Source organism: Macrotis lagotis, chromosome 2 (assembly GCF_037893015.1).
Source record: "Macrotis lagotis isolate mMagLag1 chromosome 2, bilby.v1.9.chrom.fasta, whole genome shotgun sequence".
NCBI classification, from domain to species: domain Eukaryota; kingdom Metazoa; phylum Chordata; class Mammalia; order Peramelemorphia; family Peramelidae; genus Macrotis; species Macrotis lagotis.
Window position 1 is genome coordinate 195,813,319 of NC_133659.1, and position 17,346 is coordinate 195,830,664.

Sequence of the window (17,346 nt, forward strand, 5' to 3'; positions counted from 1 at the left end):
AACTCAGGAAGATGAGTCTTCCCCACTCCAGGCCCCACGCTCTATCCATTTCAGCTCCTATAATTTATATTGAATCATCTGTATTTTTGCTATATCCTTCCAATGGAATATAGAACTGCTTTAGGATAGAGTATACCTAACAGTACCTGGAACATATCAGGTACCTTGTGAATCTTTTTTTTTTTTTGGCAAGGCAGTAGGATTAATTGACTTGCCCAAAGTCACACAGCTAGGTAATTATTGTGTCTGAAGCCAGATTTGAACCCAGATCCTCCTGACTCCAAGGCTGGTGCCACCTAACTGCCCAAGAATTCATCTTAAACACTACATACTCTAGGAAGCATTCTTATTCATCCTTGTCACCACTCACTGATTCCTGTTGGGTAACTGGGTGATAGCAGCTGGAAGTCAGGAAGACCTGAGTTCAAATTTATCTGAAGAGTGAATAACTGTGTAACTTCTGCTTGTTTCCTCAACTGTAAAAAGGGAATAACAATCACCATGATCATGAACCTTACAGGATTGCTGTGAGGATCAAATGAATATTTGTGAAGTACTTAGCAGTGCCTGGGACATGGTAATAAATGCTATTTCCCCCCCCCCTTATTTATGCACTTATTGAAACATGAAGTTTCTATCCCATCTCTATATTTATTTCATAGCTATGATGGTATTCCACTGGGAATGTGAGAGCCCTCAAGGAAGCAAGCCTTTAAATCACACATAACACACTTAAATGTGTATTGGTAATGATGAACTAGAATTAAAATGTTTCAAATTAATTTTTTTCCCTTTCTCGTTCTATGCCTTCAGAATTCCTAGCATATCTGATATCTCATGATTAACCTTTCCAACTTGATCATTTCCTTAGTCTCTCATGAATTTCCTAATATGCAAGTAAGGTTGGGGCAGATAGGTTATTTTGTTTCTTTTGAACATAAAATTCAATTCTATAAATACCAAAGTGTATACCAGTAATATGAAGGACATGAAAATAGTAGTAACATAGTCCTTGCCCTTAGAAATTTAAAGGTCACAAAAAAGACAGACAAGTATATAGAATGAAGGGTCAAACTTAAAGGAATGCACACAAAATGCTCTATTCAGAGACCAATGTGGAATGGGTGGCTAAGGAAGAAGTGGGATCTGAGCTAGAGTAATAGACGGTAAACCTCTAGCTGAGTTTTAAGAACTCAACTGCAGAAAGGAAAGGGGGAGAGGTAGCTAGAAAAATATTTTAGATGAAAAAAGACCTCACTTTTAGTGGCCTTACTGTAGGCTCATTGTGAATTTTGGCAGTGGTAGAGCCTAAAAATGCTAAAGCTGATTTTAGGCTCATTAATAGAAACATAGTATCTCAAATAGGCAGCTTTTGATCCCACTGTGTTCTATCCTGATTAGGTCAAGTATTCAGTCATATACTGCACAATTTAAGAGGAACATTCATAAAGGGTAGCACATTCAGAAAAATGTAACAGGATAGTCTACAAATATCCAAAGGGTCATACAGCTTAAACTTAGGAGTCATATCAATTTTACTATGCACTATGCAATGTGTGAAAATTCTGGGACTAGTCAACCTTGTCTTCAAGGTGCTTACATTCAAATAGGAAAGATAATATGTAAACAAAAATATACAGCTGAGAGGCCAGGAAAAGCCTTCTGCAGAAGGTAGAAGAAGCTGAGTCTTGGAAGCAGTCAGAAATTCTAAGATAGGGGATTATATCTAATTATACATATATACATATGTAATTGGTAAATGGATGAACAAATTAGGGTACATAAATGATGTAGGATACTATTATGGTGTGCTCTTAACACCTTCTGATAGATGAAGAACATTTTTTTTAACATAGTCAATATAGAAATTTGTTTTGGTGGACCATATATGTTTGTAATGGATTTTATTTTTTTTATGTATACTTAGTTGGCCTGTTAGGGTGGAATTGCAGATCCTGGGCGATTAAAACAAATCATTTAAAAAATGATTTAGACAGTGGGTAGTGCAGTAGATAAAAGAGTGCTAGGTCTGGAGTCAGGAAGATGAGTTTCAAACCTGACCTTAGACATAAGCTGTGTGAACCTGGGAAAGTTACTCAGTTTTCTCAAGTGTAAAAATGGGGATATAATAGCTCCTCCCTTGGAAGAATTGTTGTGAGGATCAAATAAGATAATATTTCTAAAAGTGCTTAGCACAGTGCTAGAAATAGCATACACTATATAAATGCTTATTCCCTTCTGTTTGTGCAGCTAAAAATTGGTACAGATTCTACAAATCAGTTTAGAATTATGCTCTACAAGTTTCTTAAATTGTGATATTATTTTGCTAGATACCATAAAGGTCTATATGTAACCCAAAGAGAGCAAAGAATATAAGAAATATTTTTAACTCTTTTTTGAAGTGACAAAGAACTGAAACCTAAGAAGGTGTCCTTCAATTAGGGAAGAGCTGAAAAAACTATTATATGAACAAAATGGAACTCTACTGTAAGAAATGAAGGGGATGTTTATTAGCTGTGTGATTTTGAGCAAACCGCTTGACCTCATTGCTTTGCCAAAAATAAAAAAAAAGGAAAAGACAAGAAATTAAGGGGATCGTTTCAGAGATGGGAAGATTTATATGAAGAGGTGCAGAGTGTAATGATAGAATCACAACAATTTACACAATAACATTAAGAAAACTTTAAGAACTTTTATCAGTGAAATGATTTCAAAGAATCCAAGTTAAAACATGCTACCCACACCTCAAGAGAGCCAATGGAGTTGGTGCAGAATGAATTATTTTTGGGACCTGGATGATAGGAAAATTAATAAATATATTTTTATTTTTTGCAAGGCAATGGGGTTAAGTTGGCTTGCCCAAGTCCACACAGCCAGGTAATTATTAAGTGTCTGAGGCCAAATTTGAACTCAGGTGCTCCTGTCCCCAGGGCTGGTGCTCTATCCATTGCGCCACCTAACCACCCCAAATTAATATTTCTTGACTGCATTTTCATTACAAGGGTTTTTCTTTTAATTTTTCAGTGCCTCCTCCATTGAAAAAAATTATTAGAATAAAATGAAAATAAAACGAGCAATTTCAACTGAATGAAGCCAAAAGTCAGATTGTAGTTTAGAAAGTAAAGAATTTAAATGGAATTTTGAAGGATTTAATTGATTAGAAAAGAAATATAGGGGATGGTAGGATCCAATGAGGCTTTTACAGGATGGGGCAGATCTGAGTTTCTTTGTGTACAACCGGGGAGAAGCCAGTAAATGGGGATGAGTTTGAAGATATCGGGGAACACTTCTGGAAAAGTATAGGATCAATATTACATACTGGTCTTATCAACAGAAAGTTTCCTTTTCATCAGACTGAGGAAAGAGGAGGGTTAAGTGATGTGAGAAGGGGAGAGAAGAGGAATTTCTCAGTAAATGATCTCAATCTTTACCTGAGCTGATATGGTTGTTGAAGGGAGTGTTGTAACAGGAGGAAGCGAGGTACGGAAGAGCCACCATGGTGAGTGAAATAGAACATCATTTAGGGAGAGGACTGCTTTGCTGCAAATAAAGGCTATTAATAATTTTGTAGAAAATTAAACAACCTTCAAACAACCTCCCTCAGCTCTATTCATAAGTATGTATAAAAGCAGCAGATGATACTTGTAATCCAGGGTTGGGGGCGGGATGGGGGGGGCGGAGTACAGAGTTAAACTGGTTCAGCAAAGGGTTGGGATTGGTAAAGGCCTGAGAAAGTGAGGACAGAACAGGGTTGAGGTCAAAAGCTACAGAAAGACTAGATGATCCAATAAAGGAATTAGGGGGTTTCATAATCAGAAAATCAGTATTCATGGGTGAGGAAAAAGATCAAAGGAATGACAAGTCATGGAAACTAAATAAGACTGTCAAAAGGGGTTATGGGATATCTTTGAGGGAACATCAGTCTGTATATTAAAAGTCCTTTAGGATGAAGGGAGAAGTTAGATTGAAGACTAATCTTGACACTAAATTCACTGAATAAAGAGAATGTACTGGAGGATTTAGATTTAGGAGGATCAACAGATGGAAGGGGGAGTAATAGTATTCTCAGATAATTCAAGGCCTGCATTTTAAATTTAGATCTAGGAGAAAAAGGCAGTTCTGTGAAATGGGTAGAGAGAGAATTGTCCCCTTTTGACACAGTGGATGGAGCACTGGTCTTGGAGTCAGGACGGGAGTTGAGCCATCCTCAGACATGACACTAGCTGTGTGACCATGGGCAAGTCACTTAACTGACTGCCTTGCATCCAGTCATCTCCAGTTGTCCTGATTCATATCTGATCACTAGACCCAGATGTCTCTGGAGGAGAAAGTGAGGCTGGTGACTTATCACAACACCGCCCCCCCCCCCCAATCAAATCCAGTTCACATGCTTGTCATGGCAGTTCCCCTGATACCATGGGCTTCTTTGAGAATGAAGGACAAACATCATCAGAGGGCATCTCCATGGAGGTGATTCTGAGAGCATTTTGATTATTTCATAATGCCTTTAGGAGTGGGGATGGGGAGAGAACAAGGTGTACTCTGGGAAACACTATAATCAGGAAGGAATCAGGTCTGTGAATGCTAAGGAAATAGTATTCTTTATGGAATAGGCATTCCAGAAGCAAAGTGGATGGGAATGATGAAGATAGTTGAGGTTTGGGAAGGGCTTTTTTTACTCAGCAGTAAAATTTCTATTAATACTAGAATAGGGAGAATAAAAGGGTGTGAGAATATGCTAACTAATGAGGAATAAGTCCAGGTAGATTTTGAGTAAATGAGATATAGAAGAGAGATTTTGTGGGAGACAGGTGAAAATGAAGGTTCTCCCTGGCTCTCTTCTTGGGAGGTGGTGGTGCTGCCGTGTCCTATGAATCACTGGGAAGCTTATCTCCCAGCAGGAATGAGAAGGTATGACCAAGTAGCTACCGATAGTTCAGTGTTGTTTTATCATGAAGCTAGTCAATTTATTATTTTGAAAGCCAGTCAATATCCTTCCTTAACATCTCCCTTATGTGGTGCCCAAGAGCTGGGAAGACTCATCTTCCTAAATTCAAATCCAGCTTTACCAGATGAGGCACATTAACAAATTCTAAGACTTGTGATGTTAAATATCATCCACATCTAGAGAAAGAACTATGGAGTCTGAATGCATACCAAAGATTGCTATTTTACATTTTTTTAAAATTTGTTTTCCCCCTCATAGTTTTTCTCCATTTGTTCTGATTCTTCTTTCACAACATAATTAAGATGGAAATGTTTGACATACATGTATAACCTATATTAGATTACTCTGTCAAGGGATGGAGAAATGTGGAACTCAAAATCTTACCAAAAAATTGATTGCTGAAAATTATCTTTACATGTAGTTGGGGGGCAGGGGAGAAAACTCCAACAAGGTCATGAAGAGTTGGACTTAACTTAAACAACTTACTATACCCCCCCCCCCCAAGAAACTTTACTAAGGTCCTTAAAGTGATATCCTTTCTAAAATGTCATGGCAAAGCCTGCTCATCTCTTTTCACCTAACATTTCAGACTCATCAATTACTTGCATATTTTATCCTCCTATTAAGAGTATAAGGGTTTGTCTTATTTCATCTTTATATTACAAGTTTCCTGTACAAAATAAACAGCTAGTTTGTATCACAATGGTCAATATAGAGCATTTTGCATACATTTTGATTCTCACAACTGTGATGTATAATCATTGTCATTTTGCAGATAAACCTGAGACCTAAAGAAATGCACAGCTATTAAGTGGCAGTACTGGTATTCAAAACCAGTAGTTTTTCATTTTATATATATATATATATATATATATATATATATATATATATGAATGAAAAAAATAATTAAGGACTTGTGCTGGACAAGAAAGAAAAACTGGAATATACCTTGCCCTCAAGGAGCACATATTCTAATTGGGATTAGAACATAAAGTTTAGTGGCAGGGAGGGCGAAAAGGCCTTAAAATTCTGAGAGGGAAGGCAGGTTAATGTCAAGGATGAGGGGCCCTTGAAATTACATGGCGATACCAAAAGGATCTGCAAGGCAGAGTGGTTTGAATTGATTGGCTATCTCTTTTTCAAGGGATCTTGACTGTTAAGTAGCCTAGATGAGGAAAGGGAAGGGAAAATGTGTTTCTGCCAATGACAGTAGTTTTTTTCTTACCTAATGTTTGTGGAATTGGATGTAGGAGGGATTCTGGTTGAACCCTAGTGAGAGAATGAAGATCAATGGGGTTTATACCAATGATTTTTTTTGGACTCAATTTAAGGAAGAACTTCCTAACGATTAGAAACTGTTCAACAATGCAATAGGTTCCATTGACAGTAAATCCCCCATTAATAGCAATGTTACAAGGAAAGACATTGGGATTGGTTATCATGAGTGTTGCAAGGAACTGAAGTAGATGAACAATAGTTCCTACCAACTTGAAATTTTGGTTAGGTATGACAGTGAAGGGTATTCCATGCAAAAAAGAGGAAGAAATGAGCAAAGCACATTTGGAAGAGAGTCAAATGACTGAAAAAGAATGCTGCTGAAATATAAGGTAAGAGGGGTTACGATTACAAAAAGTACTGGAAAAACAGGTTAGTTTGAACTTTGAGGGAAGTGGAGACAGACAATTCTTGAAGGTAATCTGATTAAAATGGAAGATTAATCTGACACAATTGTCAGTGATTTGGAGGAAGCAAATAGTAAAACTAGCTATAATGCTATTGTAGTACTCTAGTCATAAATGGATTTGAATGACTGAAGAGGAATTTTAAAAAAGGGGGTAGTATAGAACATCTGGAGGGAAAAATTGAGGGTACTTGGTGACAAGACAGAAGCTATTAGAAAAAACTCCAAGGTTTTGAGCATGTGACTCAAAACAATAGTGTATCACTGACACATAGAGGAATGTAATTTTAGGGGTTTTAACCACCTTTGAGATTGGGACATCCCCAAAATAAAACTGGAGTCATTTTATTTCAGCACTCAATATGCTATTTTGAATACAGTGGGCAATAAATGTTTGCTAACTAAGTCAAATTTTTCTTAGTAGAAGTAGAGTTAGTGGCACCTCAGCAATTCATGCTCTATTTTTTCCTTCTACTATCCTTCCCTCTGTCCTACCCTCTGACCACAACACATAAAGAGCAGATCTCTGTTATTCAAGGCTTATCAAAGAGGCACACTAATCCCAAACTTCAATACAATCTCTACTATGCAACTGAGAAGTTCCCTTTTGGTTAAAAGTAGAACACATGTATAAGGGAAAAAGTTAAGTAAATATTCCTATTTCTTTTGCCAAATAATCCAACCTAAATTCACCCCTCAGATGGAAAAACTAGAAAGCAAAGTCATAAACTAAGAGGTAATAAAAAAAAATCTGATGCTTCAGAGGAAAAATTTTCAAAAGAAAAATCCATGCCTGGAATGGAGAGCTCCGTGTGAAGGGCAATCATTATGGAGTCTTAAAACGTCATTATTCTGTGACCAAACTTTTAAGTCAATGGAAGTCATTTTTTGAGTCCCCCACAAAAAGTACAATGCAATACCATGACCACCAAGGAAAATGTGTGTAGGTTGTTCCCCTCTTTCTCTACCAAGGGTTCTGAGCAAGTTCAACAGGAATATGATCCAAATCATCCAAACTGTTTTGACTTGACTCTTCACCTTGATAGCTTAAAGGTGGACACAAAGATGCCATCCTTATCCCACAAACCCCATCCTAAGTGAAAGGGGTTGAATCATGACAGAATATGCTGTTTCCACAAATCACTGGTTTATTAGAAAGTTTTCTCTCCCCTCATTTTACAGCATATATATATATATATATATATCTTATGTGATAAAGTTAAATACAGTCTGTTATGCTTGTAAGTAGAATAGGTTCCCCCCCTTTTTTTAAATCACTATTCTGGGAGTTTAAGAAAACTGCCCCCACAAAAGCAGCAAGGCTGCTAGAATCCATGGGCTCCTTCTACAAGCTAATGGCAAGCAGCATCAAAATGTTAATACTGTATCATTTATATCATTTAAATATTTACATCAACTTAAAAATAAAGACAAAATAAGTCCTTTCACTTAAAACAGATGATTTCATTTTTTCCAGTGCTATTAATTTTAAAAGCAATGTTTGTTATTTTAATGAGGAGCACAGATCATGGTAAGGGGTCAAAGTTGTAGGTTTGCTTAGAACTTATTCCTACCACTCAAAATGCTTTTGTTGTTTTTTTTGTTGTTGTTGTTGTTTTTTTGGTGGATGGGTGACAGAAGAGTAATGGTGAAGGTGATGAAAAAATGTAGGAAGTACTCTTGGTCCAGATGAATTTCTCATCCTTTCAGGTGGCCATCCTGCCTGGTTTAGCCATGATGCAATGTTGACTGAGTTGGGCAAGAGCCACCAACATTATTAAAAGTAAGAGATGAGAAGCCTCAGCACCAGCTCAGGCCAGGGTAACATGTTAAGCCAAAAGCCTAGGTGAGAGGTGGGGAAGGGGAGCTCAGGTAAAGTCTTTTCTGTCAACATTTCTAAAAGGAAAAGATCTCACTTTATGTGAGTAGGACTTGTAAGGTGTAATAAATACAGAAAAATGCTCACCTCTCAGAAAGGGGAAAAAAGCTGGTCCTTCTCCATCTTTTTCCTCCTATCTTTCTGCTTCAGTTTAGAACCCAAAAGGCACAGTTAAAAAAAAAGTCAGACTGACTTAAATACTAGGAAGGCTTTTGGGAAAGAACTGGAGCCATAGGTCAAAGAGTTGCAGAAGTTGAATGACATAATTACTCTGGATTTTATCTCATCCAGAAAGTGAAATTCCTAGTTCTTCAACTTCCTTCTGCCTGTTGCCCTAGGGACCTGCCCCTCTGGAACATGACAGATAAATATATCTTGTGGCACCCCCTTGGTTGAATATCCCCTCTGATACCTCTCACTGGCTGCCATCCATTAGCTCCTTAGGAGTCCCAGTGTTGAATGCATTTTTTACTATAATTACTCAACATTTCTTCTCAGAAAAAAAAGGAAAAGAAAACCTGTTAAATGATTTTCCCCTTTGTTTTTTTTACATTTTATAGTACATAACTTCAAAAATACATGAGCTTGATAAAATATACATGCTTAGTCATTTTGCATCTAGCAGAAAACAAATTTGTTTTTATTTTATTTTGTTCTCATTTTGCAACCTTTAAAAGTGTCTTAAACTACAGCAAACATATTTACACAAAGCCACCAGAACAAGGATCACTTAAGAGTTGGCTGTAAAAAATATTATTGCAGTATACTACAAATATGGAACCTTTTTTCTTTTTTTTTAATATGAGCTACAAAAAGCAGCATTTACGTTTACAGAGTTCAGTGCAATTCTTTACATTAAAAAAAATTCCTATAAATTAAGAAGGAAACATCAACATGACAAGAATAAAGAATACCCTTTAGACACTCAAGCTCCTCTCTGGGGAAGCATATAGGGAAATCCATATTTCACAACACCCTATTCAGAATCTTCTTTTCTGGGATGTGTAGATATCTCTTTTAGGGCAAGGGGCAGTGAGGAATTATTTTCTCTGTTAGTGAGGAGTTTAACTAGTTTGGTGTTCGGGTCAGATATCTTTGTTTGTACCTCACAACTGGGACAATGTCCGGTCACCATGGGATCAATCTCCAAGGAACCCAACCCAAAGCAGTGATGCTTTCTAATCAAATGTCACCACTGCCCACTAGGGAAAACTCAGCTTGCCCGGGCACTGCTGACAGGAAATGAAATAGTTGGGCTTATTACAAGTGCTCTATTGACAACCCATTGTCTAGAGAGGAGGAAATGCTAGTTGTAAATTTACAAAGAAAGGGCAGAGGGGCAAAGACCAGGAAGGGAATGGAGGGGTATGGGGGCACATGGAGTATGGTTAACAAGGGTTTTCAGTGGGGAGATGCTGCTGCATCAATACTTGGATATGTTCTCTATTTGAAAACAATGTGGGGGAAGACAGGAAATGAGAAAGAAAGAAAAAAAATCCCTGATATTAAGCCCAATGCAAATCTCATATCCTAAACCATTCTTGCAGGCCAAGACTTCTTTGGCTGTTAAATTTCCCCATCTCAGCTTCCACTTACTGGTTCCAATGGCTCAGCCCCCTTCTCTTTGAGAGGATCAGTTGTCATCACCCCTCCTCTCCCCACTTGTCCCTCCCCCCTGTGCATCCACTCATGTACCATGACTAGGTGGATGCTGCAGGTCCTGACCTGAGAAAATGGGGTGCAGTAGTGGGTGGAGGTGGAGAGCAGTGGCAGCTGCTGCAGCAGGGCGTGGGGCTAGAAGTGTGGGATAGAGAGCCGCGTGGGGGACTGGGTGAAAGGTAAAAGGCCCTGGGTGGATGGCAGAAGCAGGAATGATATGGATGGGATGGCTGGCAAGAAAAGTGGCAGGATGGCCAGGGATAATTGAGTGAGTGAGGTGAGACAAAGAGATGGGGGTCAGGTGGGGCTGGGGAATGTGGTGTACCTGGGCAAGGGGCTGGGGATGGGGGTGAGGGTGGATGCCAATGGCAGCAGCCGCAGCAGCAGCATGGTGTTGCAGGATGGCATGTTGAACTGTAGTGATGGAAGTTGCTGAGGCTGTGGCAGGCTGCTGAATGTGGATGGGCTGGAGAGCAGGTGTTGCAGGGGCCAGTGCTGCTGAGGCTGGAAAAGCCTTTACTTGCTTGGCCAGTAGCTGCTGTTGGATATGCTGCTGAGCTGCTTGCTGGAGCTTGCTATACTTCTCCATTTCTTCTGGGGTGAAGGTGATGGGCTGACTTTCCAGGGGAGCCAGTGAGGCATCATCAGTCCCATCAGGGGACTCAACACTGGCTTCCCCGCTTGGAGGTGCATAGCTGGGGAAGTGCTCTATGTCTGGGACTAAAGGGAGGGCACTGGATTCACTGGGCACAGACTGACTGGTCCCGTCCAGGTGCTCTAGGGTATCCCCATCACTGGGCTCAGGGAGGTAGTTGTGGGGTATGGTGGGATCCCCCCCCGGATAGCAGTTAGGGAGTGCTGGGGTGTTCAAAGGAGCTGTGGAGTGTTCGGCAGCGCCTTCTTCAGGCTTTGGCTCTTCAGGAAGTGGGGCTGATGTGGGCCTTGCTGTGTCCTCTGGACACTGGTGTCCAAATGGGGTCTCAAGGATGCCTAGGGGACACTCCTCTGTCTCTGACTGTTCTTGTTCATCACCCCGCTCCAAGCCAGACTCTTCACATTTTTTGGTGTTTGGTTTTCGAGTGGCTGGGAGCTTCCCTATCAATGGAAGAACTGACTTATTGCCAAGGGAGGGTGGGAGCTTGGGCCCAAAGTAACCTTGAGGGGGATCCTTCAATTTGAGTCCGACCTTGTTTGGGATAACTAGTACTTCTTCACTTACACTTGGTTTTCTTTCAACCTTCCTTGATTGAATCTTCTCTAATAATAGCTTAGCAGTGACTGAATTCTTATCTTCTGGGCTGCAGTCACCATCAGACCCCCTTGCTTGACAAGAACTATTTTGGGAAGGTGGCTCAGACCCTTTACTGTCATCTCCTCTGCCATCTTTCTTTCCAGGGCCCTCAGCTCGACCTGACCGATAGTAGTGTGGGGACTGGGAGCGATAGATCTTAGAACGAATGAAATCCCTGCGACCTGATCGTCTTTCCTCAGGGCTTTCATGACCTCTTGAGCCCTTTCTGGAATCTGACCTCTGGGAGGGGCTTCGAGTGCTGCGACTACGGTCCCGACTATAGCTCCTACTCCTTTGCCAGCTGTGGGCTGTAGTACTCCGGCTTCTTCGTTTGCTCCGGCTGCGACTACAGCTGCTGCTTCGGCTCCGACTACGACCCCTACTCCTGGACCTTGACCGTTCTCTGGTATGGCTCCGCGATCGACTTCGTGATTGGCTACAGCTGAGGCTGTAGTCATCTTCTGAGGATGAGTATTTGTGCCTCTTGGATCGATGTTTTGAGCTGGCATAGTCTGAATCATCCTCTGAGTCATGAGAACGTTTTGAATGCCTTCGTGATCGGTCACTGTAGTCACTATAGCTGTCATCTGAGTAACTACGTTGCCTGCTATAGCAGCTCTGGTCTGTAGAAGCATCTGAGCTGCTTGAATAGGACCGCCGAGATGAGCGGCGGGAAGAATGACGCCGGCCAGACCGAGAGCAACTCCGGGAGTGCTCACTGCCGGAGTCTTCATCATCATCCTCACTGTCCTGGGATGGAGATTTTTGGTGCTGCCTACGTGATGAAGCTGCATCACTTTCCTCATCGCCACTGCTGGGCTGGCTGCTCCTTCGCTTAGTACCTGCTCTTCGCTGGCAGGCAGATGGAGGTGGGTCAGTTCGGTGCTTTTTGCCACCATGGTCCTGGGCACTGCTGCTGCCACCATTCCCCTCCTCCTTCTTGCCACTATTCCCTTCATCAGCTGGAAGTGCTCTCCTCTGGGAATCTTCCTGTGTACGCCGCCTCCTCCTAGGGGGCGCAGGGCTGCCACTTCCTGGGGGTTCACTTTTAGGTCCTCGTTCTGAATCTGCAGGAGCTGATGATTTATTTTTCTTCCGTTTTCGCTTCTTGCGCTTCTTGGATTTTTCCCCAGACTCAGTTTTAGAGCCCTTATCTTCTGGATCATCTTTGTGTTTTCGCTTATGTTTACTGGACTTTTTGTGCTTCTTCTTCTTTTTCTGTCGGTGAGACTTGGCAGCTCTCTCTTTCCTGCTGGGAAGGCTTTTGCCTTTGTCCTCCAAATCTTCCCCATGGCTCTCCCCAGGTTCCTGTCTATGAAGACTACATGCTGACCCTGAAGGCACAGCATCTGTTTTTTCCCCTGAACCATGACCTGTATTCCCCCCTTCCTTGTACTTATTTACATCTCCAGGATCAGAACACTGGAAATGTTCCTTAGAGGGGCCTCCTGGATCCTTTGGTTTTTCTATCCCTTTTGCTCTGGCATCTTTATTTCTTGACAACTTAAAATCAAAGTACAGAGGGTTACAGCTGTATGAAATAGAGGGTGTTGTCTTGGTAAAAATTAACAGTTCTGATGGCCACTGGAGGGCAGTGCTTTCATCTTTGCTCAAAACTGGAAAGAAAGGGCCAGTAGGATGTTTAGGTCCCTCTGGACCCTCTTTCCTTGCTGGGGTAGTCTGGGCAGCTTCTTTAAAAGGGCTGGATTCAAGGATTTGATTTTCTGCAAGCTGCTGACTATCTCCACTCTGCTCACCTGCATCTATTTGGCCCTCCTTTGCTTCAGCTTTGCTTCTAAGTTCAGCAGACTCAGTCACATTTGTCTCCTGTTGCATGGGGTTTTCAATCACCATCTTTTCTGTTACTTGGCTTAATGCTGGCTTGCTGCAGCTCTTAAGCTTGGGAGAATTGTTTTTTTTGCTTTCAGGGGTACTCTTTGGCAGTGTGCTATGATCTGCTTCCATTTGTTCACTGGCTCGCATGAAAAGAAGGAAGGGGAAATTGGGCTTCACTTTGCAATGAGCTGGGGGGATGTAATGGTAATATTCAGGCTCTGCTGTTCCAGCGCCATCTTCACGTTTCATTTTTTTAAGCTTGGATAGTGTTGAAGCAAGTGATCCACCATCTTTTTCATGTCCATCTTCATCTTCCTTTTTGCCTTCAGGATTACTGCTGCCGTCAGAATCTCCCACTTTCTGCAATGCTCCCGGGTCAGAGCTCTTCTCATCAGCTTTTGTGCTGTCTTCCGAACTGCCTTCCTCTGCATGGTCCTTGAAGACAGATGCTATTGATTCGAGTTTGACGGGGGTTTTCTTGGCAAAAGAAAATGAAACCCCTAACTTTTGTAAAGGAGTCCCCAAATTATTCTTGATGCCAAAACTGATAGCCTGGGGGGCCAAAACAGGAGCCTGACCCAAACCAGCAGTGCTACTAGGTTGTACTGAAGTGAATGGACCTCCTTTGTCAGTGGTGAATTCAGTGTTTAGGCCAGAAGAAGCAGAAGCTCCCATGCCACTGCTGGCAGTTGATTCATCTTTATCATCTTCTCCTTCTTCATCAACAGCAACTGTGGTTGGTCTGAACATAGGGCCACTTCCAAGGGCACTATTCAATGATTTGGAAAAAAAGGAAAATTGAGTTACCAGGATACATTTTACAAGTTTCACAAACTACTTATAATCTTCTAGTCTGGTTTTCATACCCCCCACTTAATTTTTTGCAAGGAAATGGGGTTAAGTGACTTGCCCAAGACCACACTAGTAGGTAATTATTAAGTGTCCGAAGCCAGATTTGAACTCAGGTACTCCTGACTCCAGGGCCGGTACTCTATCCACTGTGCCACCTAGCCACCCCTACCTTTCCCTTTTCTTATCTTTGCTTGTCCATTATTAGAAAAAGAATTATGTAGCTAATAGAACATATCTTACTTGGTACACTGTAAATGGTATAAGAACTTCCTCACAAGAGTCTGGAAATATCTCATTCCACTAACCTTGTGCCTTGAACCCCAATTCTCAGTGCAAAATTTTCACAGGTGATATATTCCCTTTCAATGTTTTTTGAACTAGTTTCTGCAGCTTCTGATCTTTTGTCACATAATATAATCTTACTCTGTGGTAGACTGTCAATGATTTTCCAAATATTTTCAAAGGATACCCACTAACCTTCAATTCATTCAGCAAAGTGGTAGTAGGGATACTGTATTACAAGTCTTTCTGCTCCTTCAATCTTTTTTTTTTAAAGGTGGGCTTATATATATCTGACACTCTAAGGATGCCCTCAGAGGTCAAAGGTCAAGAGTTTGTTGTTTAATTCTTGTATGCTATACTTAATCTATGCAGATGGTCTCCTCTAGGACATTCCAAGGTATTCAAAAATGCTGAAAAGCAGAATTTCAGTATGGGGATTCTGAGAATTGAGGAGGATCCCACAGGCCAAAACATAGTCATTATTTTCTTTGTGGGTTTTTGTACCAAAGTCTGTAGAATTCACAGATACTCACTACAAATTATTAAAGAATATTGCTTCTGGGGAAAACAGAAAGCTCTGAACTGCACTGGGGAAAACAAAAATTGGAAAACAACCAAGATCTACAAAGGTGGCTTGGTATAATGGGTTTTTTTTTTTTAGATTTTTGCAAGGCAAATGGGGTTAAGTGGCTTGCCCAAGGCCACACAGCTAGGTAGTTATTAAATGACTGAGGCTAGATTTGAACTCAGGTACTCCTGATTCCAGGGCAGGTGCTCTATCCACTGCGCCACCTAGCCACCCCAATTTTTTTTTAAAAGACAAAAAACATAAACCCCTGCAGTTGAAATCAGCTGAATGTAATGCCTTTTGGGTAAGAACCCTAGCAATACTCCCTAGAGGAATGAATGTCTGTGGCTCCATAAGGAGTCACTAGAGAACTGAGTGGGATTTAAAAACAGTTTAACTCAATATTATTCCAAGATTTCAAAAAACAAACCCGCTCCAAAATTTCTCCTAAGGTCTTTCCTTCTTCATCAAGTTCTGATGTTATGTGTCAAAAATATTCTGGGGGGGGGGGCCGCAGTGGATAGAGCACCTGCCCTGGAGTCAGGAGTACCTGAGTTCAAATCCAGCCTCAGACACTTAATAACTACCTAGCTGTGTGGCCTTGGGCAAGCCACTTAACCCCATTTACCTTGTAAAAACCTAAAAAAAAAAAAAAATTAAAAAAAAATTCCTGGGGGGGAATAAATCGAGAAAGTAGATACAACACGGGATCATTAACTCTGAAGAAGAAGCCTGTTTCAAGACTTGAGACTGCATTTTCTATTGTTTAGTAATCTCTGCTTAGTAATTGCATATCTAGAGTATATGTTCAAAAATGCTTCATTCTGTCCCTCAGTTTCTCCATCAATAAAATGAAGACGAAAGTCATTTCTGCCATACTCATGGGGATTATGAGGGAAGGAGAAGAATAGGCTCAGAACTAGACATTCCCTGATATTACCACTCTCAGTCTAACCTCCACCTTTTTTTAGACAAATGAAAAGAAACAAGGACAAGAAAATATGTAGTCTTTGGAACTGTTACAGTTTACAACTAATCCCAGGCCCTCTGGGAGAAGGGCTCACCATTCAGCTTGCTTTCTCTGCTCTGCCAATTCGTGTAGCCGTCGCAGAGCTTTCTCCTGCTTCTTCTCATCTTTCCTTGATCTTGAGGAGACATTACGAGCAAACTCTCTCTGCTTGAGATCTTTCAATCTCTGTGATGACAGAAAGCAAGGAAAGAGTAGGTAGAGAGGATTAGAAGATCCTAAGAAATGAGAAGACGGGATTCCAGAAACTCCACCCCCAACCAATAGATATTGAGCTAAGGCTGAGAGTCTCTTGGTCCCCGAGAACACATTACAAATACTTTCCGAACGTCATTGTAAACAATGCTTGATCAATTTTGGCAGGGCCATTGATGTATCTGCATTTATAATCAGGGTAGTTATTTACAATATTGCACAATAAAATGTTGATTTCAAAAGCAACAAGCAAATCTCAGAACATTGAAAGTAAAGGGACTGTTTAATTGTCTGCTCTTTTAGGGAATAAAAGTATTTGACAAACAGAGCATAACAGAAGTCTTAATAACATAGGCCAAAGAGAACAGAAAGGGATTAGCTAGTGCAGAAAATTACCCAGGTACAAGATCTTGAAAAGCAATGTACAGATTACATGGGGAACAAGTTTCAGAGACAGAGTTCATGACTACATAGTACAAAGTGCTGCCCCATCTTTCTAGTTTGAAAAGACTTTTCCTGTTTAATGGATTAATGGAGTCTCAGGAGAGTTCTTCTCAGTATTATCATGAACACAGCTAACCAACCTGACCACTTTCTCTCAGTCAGTCTGCTGAAAACAGACAGCAATTTGTGTAGTGTTTCATTCTTAGAAAGCCCTGAGAGGAAGCTCCAGGGGGCAGGGAGGTGTGTGTGTGTGGGACCGAGATAAGTCAAAGAAGTTTGTCAATGGTCACATTATTTTGAATATAGGGTCTTGCTAGAACGGAGGAAGCTTATTTCCAAGAGATTATCATGCAGTTTTCCGAAACTATTTTTAAATGGTGCCATGACACATCATCATCGATATTCAAAGGGGACAGAATCCAGATATTTTCAATATGCTAGATAATAGGAAAAACCAAAAATTAACAAAACATATCAGTCTTACAACAACACTGGAAAAGGGAGTTTGACCCAATATAAAGTGGACATTGCTTTGTGAAAAAGATGAAGTTTGACAGACAGAGGAATTCTCTTACCTAATATTGATGAAATGTGATTGAATTGTTACTGAGTTGGAGAGGAAGGGGGAAAGAGTGGAAAAGACACACAAAAAAGATACAGCTAAAGACACTAGTAGAAAAACTC

At 40.7% G+C, this 17,346-nt stretch overlaps 1 protein-coding gene across 18 annotated transcripts in view; it reads right to left on the reverse strand.

Annotated features, from left to right (window-relative positions):
- Positions 1 to 5,808: 5,808 nt before the first annotated feature.
- The window catches only part of GPATCH8 (G-patch domain containing 8), a 131,273-nt gene continuing 119,735 nt past the window's right edge, over positions 5,809 to 17,346 (reverse strand). For all 18 annotated transcript variants that reach the window (XM_074224302.1, XM_074224305.1, XM_074224316.1 and 15 more), the window contains 2 exons: positions 16,061 to 16,191; positions 5,809 to 14,063 (listed from right to left, as the gene is read on the reverse strand). In XM_074224302.1, the coding sequence (XP_074080403.1) occupies positions 10,196 to 14,063; positions 16,061 to 16,191 (3,999 nt within the window). In that variant the 3' untranslated portion in view covers positions 5,809 to 10,195. The remainder of the gene's footprint in view (positions 14,064 to 16,060; positions 16,192 to 17,346) is intronic.